At 38.7% G+C, this 22,912-nt stretch overlaps 1 protein-coding gene across 1 annotated transcript in view; it reads right to left on the bottom strand.

Annotated features, from left to right (window-relative positions):
- Positions 1 to 22,912, bottom strand: part of DNAH11 (dynein, axonemal, heavy chain 11) — a 387,500-nt gene that overhangs the window by 274,877 nt on the left and 89,711 nt on the right. The window contains exons 26-28 of the mRNA XM_011973963.1: positions 16,896 to 17,120; positions 14,975 to 15,066; positions 13,636 to 13,762 (exon numbers count right to left, since the gene is read on the bottom strand). Of these exons, the coding sequence (XP_011829353.1) occupies positions 13,636 to 13,762; positions 14,975 to 15,066; positions 16,896 to 17,120 (444 nt within the window). The remainder of the gene's footprint in view (positions 1 to 13,635; positions 13,763 to 14,974; positions 15,067 to 16,895; positions 17,121 to 22,912) is intronic.

Genomic DNA, 22,912 nt, shown 5'->3' with positions numbered 1-22,912 from the left:
TTAGGGTGATTTAATCTTTGAAGCTTTCAGCCTTTTCATTTTTGCTGTACATGCAGTTTTAGTATCAAAGAAAATCACAGCAAGAAGTCCTCTGAGTTTAAAATAGATGAGTTTTTGAGAGTCTCGCTTACTTTAAACACAGATAGTGTGGTAGCTGCCTGATCACAGCTTGGGTTCTGTTCTCCTCCATCCCTGTACATTACCCAGAGGATATTAATATAGAGAAAGTCTCCAATAATCTCATAAATCACTCTCACAGCTGAAGTGGCCAGGAAGTACACAGATGTTGAATGGCTTCTACTGTGTAATGGGCCTAGATAATATTCAACTGAAAAGCCTTCGGATAAATGAGACTTCAGCCATCAGACACCCTCACACATTATTGCTTGGGTGAGAAAATAATTTTGAGAACTTCTAGCTCTGTAGTAACTCAATGACCAGGAAACACAAACCTCAGGCAGAGTTCTCCTATTTCTTATATATGGCATAGTTGAAGTTAGATGTTTTCGTATTGTCTTCTATTTAAACTTTCTGAGGGAACAAGACTATTTTTTTAACTAGTGTGGACCCTGTTGCCCTCAGATTTGTTCTATTTTTAATGAGATCTCTTTGTATTTGTTAACCCAAAATTAAAATTCCTTCTTCCCAGTGAGCTGTTTGGAAAGGCCTTTCATTTTACAACTAAAAAGAATAAATTAGGCTGGGTGCTGTGGCACATACCTGTAATCCCAGCACTGTGGGAGGCCAAGGCGTGTTTATCACCTGAGGTCAGGAGTTCAAGACCAGCCTGACCAACACGGTGAAACCCCGTTCCTACTACAAATACACAATTATCCGGGCATGGTGGCGCATGCCTGTAATACCAGCTACTTGGGAGGCTGAGGCAGGAGAATCACTTGAACCCGGGAGGCAGAGGTTGCAGTGAGCCAAGAAGGCACCACCACACTCTAGCCTAGGCAACAACAGCAAAACTCTATCTCAAAATAAATAAATAAATAAATAAACGAAGACTTCATAGGCCCCTCTTTTGATAGAGAAAGGATATGAGCACTTCAAATCATTTTTTAAAAAGAACCAACAACTCATCATGTATTTTAAGTAGGTTTCTAAAAGATTAGTGCAAAAATTGAATACACTTAGTCCTGGCTTTGCAGAATAGTACAAAATCATAAAAACGATCACACTGGCTGAAATCACATTATGCAATCTGAATGATCAATGGGAGAAACCTATGATGGGACAACAACCTTTACAAATTTTTGTCAAAACATATAAAGCTTCTGTTTGTTATAAACATACAGGGTGATCAAAAAAACCATCAACAAATATTTTGTCGACTGCATTTTAAAACACTAAACAGTTTTCTCTGCAGAAAACTTAAGTTATTTGAATAGCACTTGCCTCCTTCTCATCTTACTACTTAAGGTCCAGAACGAGCATCTTTTCTCTGCCTTGACAAACTCATACTCCCTTTGAATTTGTATCTGGCCATCAACATTTTATCTTTCAAGCATTCAATGTCATGAAATTTCTTGTAAATCTCTTTAATGTGAAGTCAGTTTTTGTTGTTTGGGGGGGTTTGTTTTATTTAATGTGTTTGTTTTTGCTGGCATCACTTTCTCTGGTACATTTTCATCCTTTTTGTCAAAACCACTGTTGTCATTCATGTTCCCAAGTTTATCTTCACTAAGTTCCCCTGGCTGCATATCACTCTCTCCAGTGGTGTTCGGTCGTCACTGCCCATCATCTCTCTCTTCTGTGACTCCCATCTATGTTCGATTCCATTTTTGCTTCTAGCATTATCAATTTTCATTTCTTTGCTATACTTCCAACTTTGTTACTATTTCCTTCTGTCCATTAACTAATGAAAAATGTCATGTAGGTTCATCATAGAACTAACTACAAGCTTAGCTGCCTGTGTGTGAAGTGAGTAAAAGCAGCACAGTGGCTGATCACTGACAGAATTAGAAAGATGTGACATGACTGTCACTGATCATGATGCACATCTGTTACTTAGGCAGTGATTTCTGTGGGCTGAAGAGTTAGTAATCAAGTATGTGCTTTATGCAATCACTCAGAGTTAACATACCCTAGTATCTGAAATGTGAACCGTGTTGTCAGGGCACTAGCGTTATTTAACCAAACCTTAGTAACTGAAATTCATAAATATCAGAACTGTGTACAGGGAGAACCTCTTATGAAATAAAAGAACTTACATTTATCTAATTGTAAGTAAACTGAAAATACTTAATCACTAGGTAATTTTATAATTTAAAATGCATACCGGTACAGTGATCAGTTAATCTACCTTCATGACTTACAGCTACTGTTCACTTAGAAAACAAAGGGAAAAAAGATGAAATTACAATAGCTTACAATTATATTCTCAAACCTTAATGCTTGCTTTCTGCCTATATCTAAGTTCGTATTTGCCCTATCTACCTAAAGATGTAGCTGCTGCTTATAAATGGGATAAAATATACACCAAGTCTAGTGCCACTCCTGGCCTGGTGAGCACCTTAGGACTCCTTCATATGTCTTCATTAACTGATTTATTCATAATGGTAATACTCACAATAATATTTGTAACAATATAAATCATGACCAAAATATGGGCAACCCTGGTCTTTTGTGGATGATATTCTCTAGAATGAGATAAAGTGAGTCCATGATTTTTACATATGTAAAAACTTAAGTCAATGTGTCAAAATAGTAAATGGTTGTATATGTGTGTGTGTGTGTGTGTGTGTTTTAAATAACAGTTTTGGGCTGGGTGCGGTGGCTCACGCCTATAATCCCAGCACTTTGGGAGGCAGAGGCAGGTGGATCATCTGAGGTCAGGAGTTTGAGACCAGCCTGGCCAATATGGTGAAACCCCACCTCTACTAAAAATACAAAAATTTGCTGGGTGTGGTGCCACGCACCTACTCTGGAGGCTGAGGCAGAGAATCGTTTGAACCCGGGAGGCAGAGGTTGCAGTGAGCTGAGATTGCACCACTGCACTCCAGCCTGGGCGACAAGAATGAAACTCCATCTCCAGAGAAAAAAAAAATAATAAAATAATAAAATTAAATAACAGTTTTGGTCATGGTACAGGGAAATAGGCATGCAATACGGTTAAGAGACTAAATCTAAAAAAAAAAAAAAAAAAAAGCCTTCTAGAAACTAGTTAAATCAGTACGGCACATTCATAAAATGAAACCTCTTATAGCTACAAAACATCAAATGGTAGAGGAATATTACAATTTTGATTAAGTATATATGTTATAACTCACAAACATAGACACATTTAAAAAACTATGATCACTCAAAAATAGCAATGAGTATATTAATCTCATTTTTAATGTATTTCTATATTTTTCAAACTTTCAATAATGAACATGCAATTACTTACATAATTCAGATTTGCTTTTACCAAAAATAAAATCACAGTATAATATTTTGTAATTTGATTTTTCACTTACTACTGTAACTTAAACATATCCATGTATCATCAGTGCATATAGGATTGATTTTGTGTTTCTTTCATAAAATGTTTACATGCATGAATTATATAATTTTGTATAAATGTGTTCACAACACAAATGCTGGCTTTTTTAAATTTTTGGAAATTGGAATACATATGCAGAAAAACAGAAAAACATCATGTGTGTACAACTTAATAAATTTTAACAAAGCAAGCACAACTCTTGTGATTACCACAAGATTAAGGAATAGAATAGTGGCTGGGCATGGTGGCTCATGCCTATAATCCCAGCACTTTGGGATTACAGGCCAATGCAGTCAGATCACCTGAGGCCAGGAGTTTGAGACCAGCCTGGCCAACATGGCAAAACCCCATCTCTACTAAAAATACAAAAATTAGCTGGCCGTGGTGGTGCACACCTATAATCCCAGCTACTCAGGTGGCTGAGGCATGAGAATTGCTTGAACCAAGGAGGTGGAGGTTGCAGTGAGTCGAGATTGCACTATCGCACTCCAACACTCCAGCCTGGGTGACAGGGTGAGGCTCAGTCTCCAGAAAAAAAAAAAAAAAGAATAGGATACCAGCACCCAAAAGACTCCTCATGATGCATGCCAGTTACTATTTCTCTAAAAAGGGACATTATCTTTACAGAAGTGAATTCACATAGTATGCACTCTTTTGCATCTGCCTCCTATGGTTCAATATTATGTCACTTGAATTCATTCATGTTATTTGGTATAGCACTAGGTTTTTTCATTTTTATTACTATATGGTATTCCACTGTATAAAGACAATACAATATATACAATATATTTAGCCATTCCACTGTTAAGGGACATTTAAATTGCTTCCCGTTTGGGACTATTATAAAAAAGCGGCTATGAAAATTCTTGTATACTTCTTTTGGTCCATCTATGTAAGTATCTCTGCTGAATGTACACTGAGAAGGTGAACTGCTAGATAAAAATGTATGATATATTCCTATTTAGAAGATGCTGTTAAACAGTTTCCCTAAGTAGTTGTATTAATTTATAATCCTGATGGCTAGATATGAACATTCCCATTACTCCACATCCTTTCCATTGTTTCGTGAGTTTTAATTTTAGCCTTTGGTGAGTTTGATCTTGATATCTCATTGTATTAGCAAGCATATGTGTTTTCTGAATCCCAAATCATATCAACAATTTAGGAAATATCCACGCAAATTAAAAAGAGAAGGGAAAATGAATACCAGGCAGAGTATTTCAGTCTAGTAAAGAGAAATACATTAACTTATGCTGTTTTCCCCAATCTTCCCAAACTCACTGATGTCAAAACAATGATATCAATGTATTCAAGAAGGGAAAAAATAAAAGAAAATAAAAACTTGAATTAGTACTTGATTTTAATAAATTTTTTGCTTTGTTTTAAAATTTCAAGTAAAATATTTTAAATCAGTAGCACATAAAGTCTTTGATATTGATGAATATATATCCACATACACATATATAAATATGTAAACACATAAAGAACATATATTAATTAACCTTGCAGTATAACAAAATACCCCAAGATTTACTGGCTTCTTCATGAGCCACAATTCTGTGTGTTGGTTTTGGGTTGCCTCAGCTAGTCCAGCTGGGCTCTCTCACACAGTTGTAGTCTGCTGGTGATCGATGGCTTCTCTCACATGTGTGATGGTTGCCCAGCTGGTAGCTTGGGTATGGGCATGTTCATCTCATTATCCAGCAGGCTAGTGTTGACTCATTCATGATGGGGTGATTACAGGTTTCCAAAGAGCAGCAAAAGGGCAAGTGCTGGCATACAAAAACTTTTCAAGCTTTTGCTAATGACACAGTGGCCAAAACAAGTGATATGGCAACCCAAATGGAGAATTAGTATCTAGCCTTGATAAATACTGCCACACCACATTGAAAGGGCATGGATACAGGAAAGCAAAGAATTTGTGGCCAATTTTACAATATTATATGTTATGTACTTTTACTGGTTCTTTATGCACTTTGTTTTTCCTGTTACTTAGAAGCCAAAGAGATAATACCTAATGCTTTCCCCATTTGGTATATAAGGATATTGAGGTTCAGAAACGTTAAGCAATAACATTGTCAGTAATCAATAGGGCCAGTATTTAAACTTACATATATATTATTTCAATGTTCCTATTTTTTTTGATACCATTCCATCTTCTAGTGATTGGCTAATGCTCCAGTTTTGTCTACTTCCATACAGTTGACATTTCAGTGTTCATAATTTTTTGGTATAGATCCAAATTTCCATCTAGTGTCATCTTCCTTTTGCTTGAAGAACTTCCTCTAACATTTCTTGTAGTGCCAGTCTGGTGGTGATGAAATCTTTGAGTTTTTGAATGTGTTAAAACATCTTTATTTTGCTATCATTTTTTAAAAAGGTATTTTTACTGGGTATAAAATTCTAGGGTTACAGGTGTTTTTTTCTTTCAGTACATTGAAATTGCTACTCCACTGTAGGCCATGCATGGTGGCTCACATCTGCAATCCCAGCACTTTGGGAGGCTGAGGCAGGTGGATCACAAGTTCAGGAGATGGAGACCATCCTGGCTAACACGGTGAAACCCCGTCTCTACTAAAACTACAAAAAAATTAGCTGTGGTGGCAGGTGCCTGCAGTTCAAGCTACTTGGGAGGCTGAGGCAGGAGAATGGTGTGAACCTGGGAGGTGTAGCTTGCAGTGAACTGGGATCGGGCCACTGCACTCCAGCCTGGGCAACAGAGCGAGACTCTGTCTCAAAAAAAAAAAAAAAAAGAAAATAGAAATTGCTACTCCACTGTCTGCTCACTTGCATTGTTTCCAGTGTGAAGTCTGTTGTCATCCTTATGTTTGTTCACTTGTATAAAATTTGGTTTTATGGATGATTTTGAGAATTCCATATTGTTTTGACCAATTTGAGCAATTTGGTGTAGTTTTCTTCCTGTTTTTGTGTGTTTGGGCTCATTAAGTTTCAGGCAAGAAGGTAAATCCAGTTCCTTTCATCTTGGCCAGCAACAGAAAATATACCTCTTGTTGTGGTTTTAATTTGCATTTTTCCCCGATAACTTTTGAAGTTGAGCAACCATTCTTATGTTTACTAACCATTAGAATCTTTTTTTGTGAACTGTCTAAGGATTCTGCCCACTTTTATGTTAGATTATGTGCCTTTGTTCTTTTGTAGGAATTCTTTATATATTCCATATATGAGTCTTTTGTTTGTATTGCAAACACCTTTTCCCACTTTGCAGCTTGCATTGTTATTCTCTTAACAAGTATCTTTTGATAAGCTAAAGTTTTAAAATTTTAACATAGTCAAATTTATCCAATATTTCCTTCATAGTTAGGACTTTTGTGTCCAGTTTAAGATCGTTTGCTTATTCCAAGATCATGAAGATATCCTTCCTCACACGTTGTATATTGTTTCATTGTTTTACTTGTCACATTTAGATCTACATCCATCTAGAACTGATTTTTAGATATGGTAGAGATCTAATTTTTAGATATCTGATTTAGGTATCTGATTTTTAGATCTAGTAGATTCCTCCTCCCCCAACCCTGGCAAATTTCTATCCAATCCGCCTTAGAGCCATTTCTTATTATTGTTTGATTCTCTGTATAATATCCTCCTTAACGGGGTCTGAGTTCCAGTTTTTATTTTATTTTCCTCCTTCTTTCAAGTTCCATGAGCCTCCTGAAACCTCTGATCAGCTTCTCATGCCGTTGGCCACATCTATGAATTATCAAATGTCTCAAGGAGAAAAGCAGCATCAAACATTAGGCAAATCTCTTTGTGCTTTCTTCTGCTGCTATCTTAGCCCCTGAAACACTAACTTCTTCAATGCTCTTTAAATGTTCTTCAGTGCATTTAAACAGATTTAGTTAAATATTTTAGCTACTTTTCTAGTTGTTCCCAGAAAGAACGGTACTCTGTTAAAAGCTAATTTGTTATAGCTGGAAGCTCTACCCACTGAGTTTAAGCCAGAACTGGACAACCTTCATCAAGCGGCATCAAAGCGAGGCTGAGACCAGAACAATTTCATATTCCATACAAGGGCCTAGAACTCCTTGCTGGCAGAACACCACATTCACAACATTTAATTTTTGGATCTCATAACATTGAAGTGATATTTTACTTTAACCGCACATTATAATAACCCTAATGTTGTTGTATAACTTATACATTGGCCATGGAGAGAATTCCAAAGGGGCTACAACAGAATACAATGCAGTGGCAACACATATGCGAAATGAAGAAAAAATTGTGCATATTGTTATATAATTTGTGATTAACCACATATTTATCATTTTGAGAAGATAATCAAGGATAATCTCCATGGGATATAAAATTTGACATTTATTTTGAAAGTAGATTCTCTATTTTCTTGTCATACGCCTAAATACCTGAACCTCTAAGTGAATCAGGCTGCATTTTTATTAAGGTATCCATTTAAAATATTACACATTCCTAAGTCATGACAAGTAGAGTTGCTCTTATGCTGCACTTTCTGTGACAGACTACCCTTTCATGAGCAGCTTCTATTCCTTGCTCCTCAGCTGCAGGTACATAGAGCCAATGGCAAGATGGTCAAAACCACAACCCCTTTTCTGTGCCCTTTTGCTCCTTGTTTCTCATTCCTTCTTCAGCCCCAACTTAAACTCAGGAGCCACCACTTCCTTCACTTTAGACACCTCATATCTTTCCAGCTTTCTACTTCCTTTAGGAAAGTTAGAAGTTTTTTATTGATTTCATTTTAACTAAGATTCATTCTTGCATGCCCTCAACTTACCATGTACATTTTGAGTCCTTTTCCTATTAATTTTCTAAAGAAGAATCTCCTCCTGTCAGCGAAGGTTTTGGCATACTATGAATGATCATTGAGCTCCATCCTCTTGAAATTCATATGCTGAGACACTTTTACTCCATCAGGAAGATAACCAAATGGAAGCTCTGCATAAAAACATACTGTGCTTGTGGGAATGTGGGGTCTAGATATTTGCTCCTTTAAGATCCAATGGTGCTTTTCATCACCTAATGTAAAACTCATTTCTCACAAGCACCTTTTTGAATGCCAATATTTACAGTCTATTAGAGGTATCAGTTGAGTGCCATCTGTCTCATCACTGCAATTTAGGAGATTTCTCCAAAGACAAGTTGGCAGATTTCCTTGTGTGTAGACTGATGCAGATGCCCTTGAAGGGCATTTCTTCATGCAAACATTCAGCATTTCTGAGTGTATGTATCTTGTCATTTTAGAGAATGCAGTGTGGCTTCAATTTGCACAGCTACAACCATCTAACAGTCACATTAAGTCATATTTCAAAAAGGTGAAATTAATTTTAATATATATTTAATCCAGTATATCCCAAAATATTATCATTCAACATGTGAGTAATACAAAAAGTGAGATCTTTTCCATTATTTTATTTGCGGCAAGTCTTTGAAACCAGGTATGTATTTTATATTTACAGCACAGCTCAATTTGGATTTTTCATCTGAAAATGCTACATCTGTATTTTCATTTCATAGAATACGCAGGGGCAAAGGTAGATTCACACACCCAAGTTGTTTCAAACACACAATGTTTTCCGATAACTGAATCAAATATCAAGGTTTAGATTTAAAACAATTGCAATTCATTACAGTAGAAAGTCAGTTCCTTAGCTGCCACATTTCAAGTGCTCAGTGGCCATGCAAGGGTCACAGCTACCCCATTAGAAGCACAAGTAGAGCCGATCACGTTGACAGCAAGTCTTTCTTTAGTATAAGCTCCATTGTGGGTTAGCTTCTCCAGACCTCACCTTCATGGAGAAGTTAAATGTTTCATAGACGAGAGAAAGAAAATGTGCAAACGGTTCTCAGACAAAAAGACCTTTCACATTAGGAATCAGTGGCTACAAACACCTTGATTGCCCAAAGTTTTCAGTTATTTTAAGGTAGTATATAACAACCTGAAAGGGTGCAAAGGGGTAAACTGATATTATTTTGTCTAACTTTAACCACTGTACTAATTCAGTTAAAAAATACAATTTTTTTCTGAAAGGGGAAAAAATTACCAAAGAATGTTAATACTGAATCCCATAAGGACTTCAGGTCAGTTGTCCGTAACTATTGTACCACGTCAATGATTCCTGCAAATACACCTTTAAGTTTTACTTCTACAGCAACTACGAGAGAGTTTTACCACTGAAGTTAAGCAGCACCTGTATCCACCATCCTTTAGTTAACTGATAACCTTGGGAGGTCAGGCTGAATTTGGGGGGAAGAAAATTTTTAAAACTTGATGTTAACCAAACTTACCAAAACCTAATAATTACTGACAGCATTCTAGACACACCAATTTTATCCCTCTACCATTCCAACTCTTGTATCTTAAACTGGGGGTTTCTGCTTACAGAATTCGGGTTGTAGTGGTTATCAGACCTCCCTGGCTGGTCTACTCAAGCTGATCACATTCCACAATTAACTACAGAAACTCTCACTTGGACCAACACTCTTAAATGGAGTGTGGGTGGGTAAAGGAGGGGGGCCTGGAAAATTCAAGTCATTCACAAGATGTCAAGATGAGTTATCTACCCACAAAGGGCGCCTTTTATGGGGAAATTGCATTGTTGCTCCACAAGCTGCAGTTGCCATGTTATCTTGGTCACACTACAGGGAGCACATTCAGGAATGTTAGCACACAAGGCATAGACGGAAAGACTAAGTCTGGTGGTCTGAAACTGATTCTAATAATGAAAAGAGGGTAAGAGAGTGTGGCAAGATCACACTATCTGGCGTTAACAGCCTGTAGCATTAACTATTCCATAGTTAGTGAGCAAGAATTAAGAATGCATGTTGAATTTGCAGAACCATTTCTTTCAGGGAAAGAAGCCGGCTATTCCTCTAGATGACTCAAATGACCCTTAGCTCCTTTTCAACAAGTCACTTTTGGATAGTTATTTGTACCACAAAGGCTGCTAAACACTTCTTCTAATAATAGACCTTTAGTAACAGTGTGATAGCATTTTATGCAAATTTTAATTGTTCAAAATTTAAGTAGTGTACACAAAAAGACCTCAATGAAATCCCATTTTGAGCACAACTTGAAATACAAATTTTCTCAAAATTTCAAAATACATCAAAAATATATCCAACCACTTCAAATCTGTGTGTCAGAACTGTAAGCATGTTTATACTGTGGCCACAGGGCTAGATCCTATTAGCTGGCAAGAAGAAATACCCACCTCCCTTTGTTAGCGTGGTGGCATTTATCAGCACAGCTGTGAGGGAGTTTGGAGAGCTCCATGCTGTGATTTTAACATTCAGCTTCATCATAATTTCAAATGTTTCAAAAGCCTTATATAATCTAGTCATTCATTAAGGAGGGGTACTAGTACTGAGCAATGTACCTGGAATTCACGGATTTAGAACTCATGGCTAAAATGCTATGAATGGGGTAGGCGAGGACACATCCACAGTAAGTCACACTGATAAAGGAGAAGATAGCACTCTGTAAAATACCAAAGTCATGTTGTGAAAATTTTTTTAAAGGGTTTACAAAGCACATCATTGAAATCTGAAAAATAAACTGGCATCAGGGATGCACAGACTGTGAGTCAACATGTAGTTTAGCTAAGGCACGAAGGATTTTTTTGAGGATTTAAAAGGAGGGTGAACAGAGTTGGTGACAAGAATTCATTGAGAGATCTTTTCCTCTAGCACAGAGTAGGACTTCGATTAAGGACAAAAAGGAAGTGAGTATGTGCACATTCTGAAGGTAACGGATGTGGGTTAGGACAGTTAGTCCCTCCAGGGTTTGGTAAGACACATCTCAATACCCCACCCTCCTCTACCTCCATGCACGCCTTCTACAGAAAGTACCATAGGGAGGAAGAGGGCAAAGGAGGCCATCTGCACAGTGTGAGTTATCAGCCACGATGCGGAGGCCATGGCATCTCCCTCCCCTTTTGTGGGTAAGATAGAAGACTGGGTCCCCCAACCTCCACTCTAAGGTCAAGCAAGAGGAATAGGAGAATCACTCATAAAAACTCTGGGTACCAGTAGGAAGTGAATCTTTGATGTGCCCCTTGTTTGGACACCTGCCTAGGTAGAAAAGGAGAAGGAAGATGGAACCAGGTGGCTGGTTACACTGCCAGGAGCAAAAACTGGAAGGATTAAAGTGGGGGTGGCTCTGCCACATACATCCCTGGGGAGGTTCCCTTTGTCCAGAGGACCTGCACACATGTTCCACCAGAAACCCAGCATGTGGATCCTTGCTGTTAAGGGTGAAGATGGACAGTCACTGCTGGCGAGGGAAGCAGGAGCAGTCATTAAGAAAGGGCAACAACAGACAGATCACACCCCTAAACCCCTCTCCATGATAAATGGGCAGAGACGGGGGAGGAAAGGGCCAAAGTCTCCCTCTCAACCCCAAGTTATTAAATGACAGCTTAGCCTTGACATGGAGTGAGATGGAAATTTCCAACTAGAATATGATGAGTTGCTTTTGGTTTATTTTTTAAGTTTTTAATAAGAAAGGAAGACCAGGAAATTACAATACCTGCCCGAGATATTATAAAGGGGTCTGCTATGGGTGCAAAGAGATTCAGAAGGGCACATGTGAGATTAGTAATTGCAGAAAGATAAAACTGTTTCATGACTGTTATTCCATGAAATTAATATTATTCAATAAACCAGTCACATTAGTGTTCACTGTGTTTAAATAATATGATTAAAAGAAAAAGAACGCTTACCTATATACAGATTTATGCACCTCTCTGCTAACTTACTTATTGAAAATTCATTTGGCATTGTAAGCATGTCAGATTTGAAAAGTATTCAGAAACATGTACTTTAATGAAATATAATACCTGCTACCTTCATATAGTCACCCTGGGCAGAGGGTTCAGCTGCTGGTCATGAGGATGCCCCTCAGGGGCTTATTGAAGCATAGTGTAGTTACAACTATTATGTTTCAAAATAGTTTTTTAAAAGACATCTAATTGTGTGCTAATAAGTATGTAAAAGACAGATATAGTAGATTCATAGTCAGTTTAATCACAGAGATTTTATTTGCAAAGCCATCTGGAAATTAGCATGAATATACAAAACAATACTACCTGAGTGGTGACCCTGAACACGTTGCCCAAACTGTCCAACAATTCTGTTACTAATAGCACAACCGCACTTATATTATCAACAACAAGAATAGCCAACCAATTGAATTTAGGTTCAAAGTTAAATGATGAAGAGAGAAATCATTAAGATAAATACTGCGCCCAAAGAACAGCAAAATTCAGGGAACTGCAGTGTGAAGAGACACACATTCCAAAGAAAATGGCATAAAAAATATCTAGAGAAAAATTTTTCCAAGAAAAAAAACTGGAGAAAACTCCACAATTATATAGCACAAGCTTGAGTTTCAAAATAATCTGTAATACACAGTCAACTCTAGGAGTGCCCAGCTACGTCAGCCACAACAACTGTAAGATCTTAGTGAATAGGAATGATTGAGTAGGTCTAAATGAAAGACAACATTCTCTTAAAGTTTACAGGAAGTAGTGCTTTGGAATTTGTACAAAGTTTGTCTCTGATCTGAGCTTTCAGATTACACACGATAATATCTGTTTTGATTTGCTTTAAATATTGACGTGGGAATCAGCAAAAAGGTGATGCACTATTTTTGCACAGATAGGGGAAAATTCGAGGGTTAATTCAGGATGATCCTGAAATTACACAAATCTAACTTGGACAGTACTGAAGATTAGCCCAATGTCGTAATTATGAAGGTGACTCTGGAGGGAGGAGTAAGAAGGTACCAGCCATGATCTCTTTCCAAGTGACCCTTTCTCCCCTAGGAAAGCTGCTAACCAGGAAATGGATGCCCCAGATCTTGTCCCAGAATTCTGGGGGATTTGGCGATAGTGTTTCTTTCCATCAACTTCTTTCAGCACTGTAAGCCTTACACATTTAATATCGTTCCTCTTTACTGAGCACCAGACAGTTACTCTTCCTACTCCCTTTTGCACAGCCTCTGACATCCCTCTGACGCTGCCTTACAAATTTTAACTGCAGATTTTCTAGTTCCTGGCCCACGTGACATGACAGGTAGCATCTGACAATGATAGAGACACTATGACTTTCCTCTGCTAACACAGTATAATACGAGACTTTCAAAGAAATATTACCTGTTTAGGCTGAGCTCCTTTTGAGAGAATGTCAAGTAAATCACCAGAAGAGATGAAATAGAAGCGAGGAAAGGCTATGCGCTTGGTTTCCAAGTATTCAGTGAGAGCTTTTTCACAAAGAGAAAGCCTATATGAATGAAAAATCTTTTTAAGCATATCTTGTCCATTCAGTCATTAAAACTTCAGCAAAACAAAACTCAAGTCCTGTCCATTCATTACAGTAAACTTACTGTTTAACAGGTAGCTTACTTCCTTCTTTTTGACACCATCATCTATCTTGCTTATGACTAATATACAAGTTATGCCAAGTAGAAGAGGACTATGCCAAATACACACACACGCACGCGTGCGCGCGCGCGCACACACACACACACCCCCCCCATTAGTTGTGGCTAAATATGAATTAGACTTAGGATTACGTTATTCACTGCTTTTCTGAATGACACTCCTAAGCAGCAGTGGAGAAGACCAGGTTGCCATCCTTCAACCTGAGAGCAAAATGCACTAGTAAGATGTAATTGGTTTACAGTCTTCTTTTCCCCCACTGGATGTCTACAAAACACAAGTGACTTCCCTCCTGTCAGGTATTCAGAGGAGTCATAAGATCCAGAATTGGTTCCACTTTATTGCCCTCAGCAGAGCAGAAATGACCCAGAGGCAGAGCTCCGAAGCCCCAAAGAGCATCACTCAACTGAAATAATTAACTTTGCCCTTTTCATTACCAAAAAAACTTTCAGACTCTAAAACTGCTTTGTTTATGTAATATAAAATTTTATCTAGGTCTTTCCTTACCTTGCAATAAAAAAAGGATCGCAGTTCCACAACCCATCATTTTAGTAGCAGATCTGACCATTTTTAATCAAAAGCCAGAATTAAATGTGAAAATTATTTTACAAATGGCCCTTGGGACCATGATTTCAAAAGTGCTACTGTGCTGCCTCAGGATAATTTCTAATCAAATGAAACCGTACAGAAATTAAAGGACTACATTAACAGAGTGCAATCCCAGTTCCTGGCACACAGTAGGTGCTCAATCAATATTTACAGGATAGTTTGATGAAAGAATTGATCAATCAACCATGTCAATTATCTTGATAAGAAGATATATTAGCATAATACTCCTTTCAGAAAACAAATATTTTTGGATTTATTTACATTAACTTACTATATGTATGTTCCATGTAATATGTACGAGACAACTAGACAATTATAAGCAAAATTACAAAATAATTTACAAGAGGTTGCACCTCCATAACACAGTATTGAACACTATTAGGTATGTGAAAGAGACTTCATAAAATTACAGTAAATTGATCATCTTCGATAGCTTTATTCTTACCTGGACTGTAAATCTTTAAGTTTTTCATAGAGATTAGGTCTGCATGTTGCTTCTAACACATTTTCTACTTTGGCTGTCTTGAACATTAACTCCTGTATGAAAGTGCAATACGGAGCCGTGGATATTAGAACAATATTTTCTAAACTTTTAAACGTTTCGAGAATTAAAAAATGAAGAACAAAGAATGAAGAGGCAAGGTTAAAGATACTTCTAAGAATGTCTGACACCACATCTGTTTACTTTTGCTTTTCAACTCTTAAATGAAGATCAAAAGCATGTACAAGCACACCATTTTTATCAAAATAAATGTGAGAAGCTCTGTCACCACTTTAGGCCCACAGAGAATTTTTCTCTTCTAAATCAAACAAAAAAGAATAAAGAAAGGCAAAAGGAGAAAGGGAACGGAGAATGGGAAGAGGAAAGAGAAGAGAAAGGGAGACAGGTAGGAGCAGTGTGGGGGAGGAGAAGGAGAGAAAAAGGGAGAAAGGGAGAGAAAAAGGGAGAAAGGGAGAGAAAGAGAGAGAGAGAATGAGAGAGTGCCCAGAATCTTAAAAAGCACACCTACATATAAAAATGAGAGAGACCTAAACAATCTATTTTTTCTTCCTCAGAAGTGAAATGAATTAAAATTTATCTGTGACTTCTACTTTAGGTAGAAAGAAAAAACATTTAATCTCAATTTTTATGAGAAAGAAATAGTCATTATCCTTTGCTAGAAATCTCTCCAATCAATTATCATTATGTGCACCATGCCACGTGCTTTCTATGGCTTTTACAGAAAAGAAAAATCGAAACTAGTAGTATTATTTTCTACCTGTTGTCTTTTCTCAGTCTTTTACCTCTAAGGATGAATCTGTTTACCTTTATTACCACAAGGGTCGGCAATCTATGGTACCTGGGACAAATATGGCCTGATGATTATTTTGCATGACCTAGAAGCTAAAAATGGTTTTTACATTTATTTTGGAGACAGGGTCTCATTCTGTCACCTGGGCTAGAGTGCAGTGCTGCAGTCATAGCTCACTGTAACCTCAAACTACCTTGGCTCAAGTGATCCTCCCACCTCAGCCTCCCAAGTAGCTAGACAAGTGTGGGCCACCTTGCCCAGCTAATTATTACAAAATTTTTAGTAGAGAAGGGGTCTCACTATATTGTCTAGGCTTGTCTTGAACTCTTAGCCTCAAGTCATCCTCTTACCTTGGACTCCCAAAAGGCTGGGATTATAGGTGTGAGCCACCGAGCCTAGCCTACATTTTTAAATCACTGAAAAAAATAACCGGCTGGGTGCGATGGCTCACGCCTGTAACCTCAGCACTTTGGGAGGCCGAGGTGGGTGGATCACAAGGTCAGGAGTTCGAGACCAGCCTGGCCAATATGGTGAAACCCCGCCTCTACTAAAAACACAAAAATTAGCCAGAAGTGGTGGCAGATGCCTGTAGTCCCAGCTACTCAGGAGGCTGAGGTAGGAGAATCGCTTGAACCAGGGAGGCAGAGGTTGTAGTGAGCTGAGATTAGGCCACTGTACTCCAGCCTGGGAGACAGAGCAAGACTCTGACTCAAAATAAACAAATAAATAAATAAATAAAAATAAAAATAAAAAACAGTATATTTTGTGACACATGAAAACTATGTGAAATTCAAATTTCAGTGTCTACAAGTAAAGCTTTATTGGCATACAATCATATCCATTTGTTTATATATTACCCATGTCTTCTTTCATGTTATAATAGCAGCATTCGGAAGGTGTTACAGAGGCTGCATGATCCACGCAGCCTATTTATTACCTGACCCGTTGCAGGAAAAGTATCCTGACTCCTGCTTACTCACGCAAAAATATATTCATTTTTATAAATACGATGCTCCAAATCATGTTTCTTTACAAAACTTTGCTAGAATAGCATACAACCTGTCTTTGACAAACCTTAAATTCAGCATCCACCCCATCAAATCTTCTAGCATCTTTCACAAGCTGGATTCGAATATCTTCTGAACAGACAAAAATGCTTTCCAGGTGAGACCAAGTTCGCTGGACTTCCATCCAGGTGAAGATGACCGAGTCTGCTATGTTTAATTTATTTTGCCAGCTTAACACTTGTTCAATGAAATATTCTACATACTTGCTTTGAAGAAGAGTCTGCAACTGAACCTAAAATAAAGGCGAAGAATTTTAAATAGTAGCTAAATTTAGTAGAATGTGAGTGCTATGAGGGAGGCATTATATCTGTTTATTGTTGGATTCTTAGACGTAGCATGTAATATCTGGAGCTGGCATTTAATAAGTTTTTGCTAAATGAGTGAATGAGTGAATTAATGGTAGTAAATATTCATATTAACATTTTTCCAAAAAGAGAAAAGGTAAATATAAGCAGCTGTATCTCATATGTCTTCCTCAAAAAGGCCCAGGATCTACTGCCAGCAGAAAAAAAAATTGTGTATCGGGGTTCAGCATTGGGAATTAAACTGTATTCTTTCATTGCTCTTCCCCTCATCCCTGCCTATTAGTCATGCCAAGATTGTGTAGGTATGTGTTTATTAATCTTAAAAAAATAGGCTGGGCACGGTGGCTCACGCCTGTAATCCCAGCACTTTGGGAGGCTGAGGTGGGCCGATCACAAGGTCAGGAGACTGAGACCATCCTGGCTAACACGGTAAAATCCCGTCTCTACTGAAAATACAAAAAATTAGCTGGGCATGGTGGCGGGTGCCTGTAGTCCCAGCTACTCTGGAGGCTGAGGCAGGAGAATGAAGTGAACCTGGGGAGGCGGAGCTTGCAGTGAGCCGAGATCAGGCCACTGCACTCCAGCCTGGGCGACAAAGCGAGACTCTGTCTCAAATAAATAAATAAATAAAATAAAATAAAATAAAATAAAATAAAATAAAATAAAATATAATATAATATAATATAATATAATATAATAAAACAAAACTGCCCCCCACCAGCCTGCTAGGCCCTCGAGCTTCCACTTTCCTCCCTTTTCAGTTACTGCTAAGCTCCACAGCTCTCCTATCACCAGTGCTTGTTTTTGTTTTTTGTTTTTTTCAATTATTGGTTGCAGTTTTATTTTGAAAAGAATGCTATAATTAATGTGGTTTTTGTTTCTCGTGTTTATATTAAAAGAAAAGCTAACAAATTATATTTTAATTAAAATAAGTCTAGTACGTCTGAAACGCTTCTATCACAGAGCATTACATATCTGCCTAACTTAAATGTTTTAAGTCTGTCCTCATATGTCTTTTTTTCCCTTCCAATATTTATTTTGGGTTTGGGGGGCACATATGCAGGCTTGTTACATAGGTAAATTGCATGTTGTAGGGGTTTGGTGTACAGATGGTTTCATCAGCAAGGTAATGAGCATAGTACCTGTCAGGTACGTTTTTGATCCTCACCCTCCTCCTGCCCTCCACCCTCAAGTGGGCCCCAGTGTGTATCATTCCCTACTTTGTGTCCATGGGTACTCAATATTTAGCCCAGCAGCACTTGTTTTAATGCCATGCAGTCCAGCTAGTACTTCTCACCATTCTACGACATTGAAATCTCAGAAAGTCACTGAGTAGAATGACCTCTACTCCTCATTTTTCTCTACTCTAGGTATTTAACATTCTTGACTCTTCTTTGAGGGAAAACCCTTATCCCTTGACTTTTCTATGATATTACAGTATCCTATTTCAACTATTTCTCTTACCACTCTCTTGCTGCCTCATTTTTGTCTTCTCCTCTTGTTCACCAAATTCAGCCTTTTCCAATGCTCTATCCTCAGCTGGCTTATCTCCTTTACTCTCTATCTAGTTCATCAAGTCTCAAATACTGACAGTGAACTCCCAGACACCAGTTCTTGGCTGAACCTCTGTGTTGAGCTGTGGTCTGGTTTCACCTTTGCATGAACGGCTCTCACACTGAATAAACCAATAACAACAGTGTCATCCCTCCAAACCAGTTTCTTTTCCTAAATATCTCACATCTAGTAATACTACTACTGTTATTTCCTCTGAATAGTTTGTCTCTTCCACATTTCTTCTCATGTCTGAAGAGACGCTAACACCTACGATTTTAGAATTCAAGACCATACAGCACGTGCTCAGACTATCTGTCCAGGCCTACCTTTCACTATCCCTCTAAAGAAAATCTGTATTTCAAGGAAACTAGAGTCTTAACATTACCTTTGAATGCTAGAGACATCCTGTCATTCCAAGGTACTACTAATATTGTCCTCATTGCCTAAACACCCTTTCCTGACTGTCATTTTTTGAAGAATAATAGACTGAATAATAGAGTATCCGTCAAGTCTCAGCATAAGCACCATCATCTTCTAAGGCCCTCCCTGGGTCTTTCACCCACCTTAATCACAAAGCCTCCCTGTCTCTTCTGAGACTCCTTGGAGTCCTTTTGCTTGTCTCCCTACTCAAGTGCATCTTCCTAGAGAACAAGTGTTCATAACTTTAGATCACAAATGGTATCATACCTGGAGCCGGTAACAGTTAGATGCTCAATGAATAAATAAATACATGTTGAGTATTAGAACTAGAAAAAAGTAAAAAATCACGATTTAAAATAAAATCTGATTTAAACTGCATATGCAACCAACATCAGAGAACCTAAATATATAAATCAAATATGAACAGATCTGCAGTATGAGATAGACTGCAATACAATAATAGTAGGGGACTACAATATTCCACTTTCAACAATGAATAGATCATCTGGACAGACAAGAGAGAAACAGTGGACTTGAACACCTTAGGCCAAATAGACCTGATAGACACATAGACAGACTATTTCATCCAATAGCAGAATGTAGATTTTTCTCAACTGCAAATGAAACAGTCTCCAAAACAGATCTTGTGTTAGGCCAGTGATATGGTTTGGCTGTGTCCCCACCCAAATGTCATCTTGAATTCCCATGTATTGTAGGAGGGACTCAGCGGGAGGTAATTGAATCACAGGGGCAGGTCTTTCCCATGCAGTTCTCATGATTGTGAATAAGTCTTGCAAGATCTGATAGTTTTAAAAAGGGGAGTTTGCAGGCACATGCTCTCTTCTCTTGTCTGCCGCTATGGAAGACGTGCCTTTCACCTTCTGCCATGATTTTGAGGCCTCCCCAGCCACATGGAACTGTAAGACCAATAAACCTCTTTCTTTTGTAAATTGCCCAATCTTGGATATGTCTTTATCGGCAGCATGAAAACGAACTAATACAATAAACTGGTTCCAGTAGGGTGGGGTGCTGCTGAAAATATACCTGAAAATGTGGAAGCAACTTTGGAACTGGGTAACAGGCAGAGGTTGTAACAGTTTGGAGGGCTCAAAAGAAGATGGGAAAATGCCCAGGCAGAAGTTTGCTGTAGGGGCAGTATCCTCACGGAGAACCTCTGCTATGGCAGTGCAGAAAGAAAATGTGAGGTCAGGGCCCCACACACAAAGGGAAAGTTTGGAACTTCCTAGAGACTTGAATGGCTTTGACCCAAATGCTGACAATGACATGGACAATGAAATCCAAGCTGAGGTGGTCTCAGATGGAGATGAAAAACTTGTTGGGAACTGGAGCAAAGGTGACTCCTTTTATGTTTGAGCAAAGAGACTGGTGGCATTTTTCCCCTGCCCTAGAGATTTGTGGCACTTTGAAAGAGAGATAATTTAGGGTATCTGCAGAAAAAATTTCTAAGCAACAAAGCATTCAAGAAGTGACTTGTGTGCTGTTAAAGGCATTCAGTTTTATAAGGGAAGCAGAGTATAGAAGTTCAGAAAATTTGCAGCCTGACAATGTGATAGAAAAGAAAATCCCATTTTCTGAGGAGAAATTCAAGCTGACTGAAGAAATTTGCAAAAGTAACCAGGAGCTGAATGTTAATCCCCAAGGCAATGGAGAAAATGTGTCCAGGGCATCAGAGATCTTTATGGCAGGCCCTCCCATCACAGGCCTGGAGGCCTAGGAGGAAAAAGGGGTTTCCTGGGCCAGGCCCAGGGTTCCCATGCTGGGTGCAGCCTAGAGACTTGGTGCCCTGCGTCCCAGCCACTCCAGCCATGGCTGAAAGGGGCCAATATAGAGCTCAGTATGTGGCTTCAGAGAATGCAAACCTCAAGCATTGGCAGCTTCCAAGTGGTGTTGATCCTGCCAGTGCACAGAAGTCAAGAATTGAGGTTTGGGAACCTCTGCATAGATTTCACAAGATGTATGGAAATGCCTGGATGCCCAGGCAGAAGTTTGCTGTCGGGGCAGTATCCTCAAGGAGAACCTCTACTATGGCAGAGCAGAAAGAAAATGTGGGGTCAGGGCCCCCACACAAAGTCCCTACTGGGGCACCACCTAGTGAAGCCATGAGAAGAGGGCCACTGTCTTCCAGATCCCAGAATGGTAGATCCACTGACAGCTTGCACTATACCCCCGGAAAAGCCACAGACCCTCAACACCAGCCTATGAAAGCAGGTGGGAGGGAGGCTGTACCCTGCAAAGCCACAAGGGTGGAGCTGCCCAAGACTGTGGCAACCCACCTCTTGCATCAGCTTGACCTGGATGTGAGACATGGAGTCAAAGGAGATCATTCTGGAGCTTTAAGATTTGACTGCCCTGCTGGATTCCAGACTTGCATGAGGCCTGTAGCCCCTCTGTTTTGGCCCATTTCTCCCATTTGGAATGGCTGTATTTACCCAATAGCTGTATCCCCATTTTATCTAGGAAGTAACTCGCTTTTGATTTTACAGGCTTATAGGTGGGAGGGACTTGCCTTGTCTTGGATGAGACTTTGAACTATGGACTCTTGAGTTAATGCTGAAATGAGTTAAGACTTTGGGGGACTGTTGGGAAGGCAAGATTGGTTTTGAGATGTGAGGACATGATTTGGGAGGGGCCGGGGCAGAATGATATAGTGTGGCTGTCTCCCTACCCAAATCTCATCTTGAATTTCCATATGTTGTGGGAGGGACCCAGTGGGAGGTAATTGAATCATGGGGGCAGGCCCTTCCCGTGCTGTTCTCCTGACTGTGAAGAAGTCTCAAGAGATCTGATGGTTTTAGAAAGGGAAGTCTGCCTGCACAGCTTTCTTCTCTTGTCTGCTGCCGTGTGAGACATGCCTTTCACCCTCCACCACGATTGGGAAGCCTCCCTAGCCACATGGAACTGTAAGTCCAATAAATCTCTTTCTCTTGTAAATTGCCCAGTCCTGGGTATGTCTTTATCAACAGCATGAAAACAGACTAATACAGCCACAAAACAAGTCTTAACAAATTTAAGAGAAAAAAGAATGAAAAGCAGTAAAGATTATCTACAAGATAAATAATATTAAAAACTTTTGAAAACCTGAGAAAGATATAAATATCCAGGTACAAGAAGGTCAGAGAACACCAAATAGAATGGACCCAAATACTACTACTCCAAGTCATATAATAATCAAACTCTCAAAGGTCAAGGACAGATAGAGAATCCTAAAGTAACAAAAGAAGCGAAGCAAATAAGATATAAAGGAGCTCTAATTTGACAAGCGACATCTCGAAAGAATACAGGCCAGCAGAGTGGAATGACATTTTCAAAGTGCTAAATGTAACAAAAACACAACCCTGCTAACCAAGAATACTGTGTCCAGAAAACTTATCCTTCAAATATGAGGGAGAGATTAAAGTCTTTTCCCCAACAAACAAAAGCTGAGCTAATTCATTACTACCAGACTAGTTTTACACAAAATGCTAAAGGAAATTCTTCTATTTGAAACAGAAAAACACTGACATTAAACAATTTGTTTAAAGCCATAAAACCCAGTGGTAAAATTAAATACATGAATGAACATAGGATATTCTAGTACTATAACTATGGTGTGTAATCCACTCATACCTGTAGCATGAAGCCCAAAAGACAAATCTATCAAAAACAATAGCTACAGCAAACTGTTAAGAGGTAGATGATATTAAAATATGCAAATTGAGACAACTAAAGCGCAAAATGTGGGGTA

Source organism: Mandrillus leucophaeus, unplaced genomic scaffold, assembly GCF_000951045.1.
Source record: "Mandrillus leucophaeus isolate KB7577 unplaced genomic scaffold, Mleu.le_1.0 Scaffold140, whole genome shotgun sequence".
In the NCBI taxonomy this organism is placed as follows: Eukaryota; Metazoa; Chordata; class Mammalia; order Primates; family Cercopithecidae; genus Mandrillus; species Mandrillus leucophaeus.
This window is presented reverse-complemented; position numbering and strand designations above follow the sequence as displayed.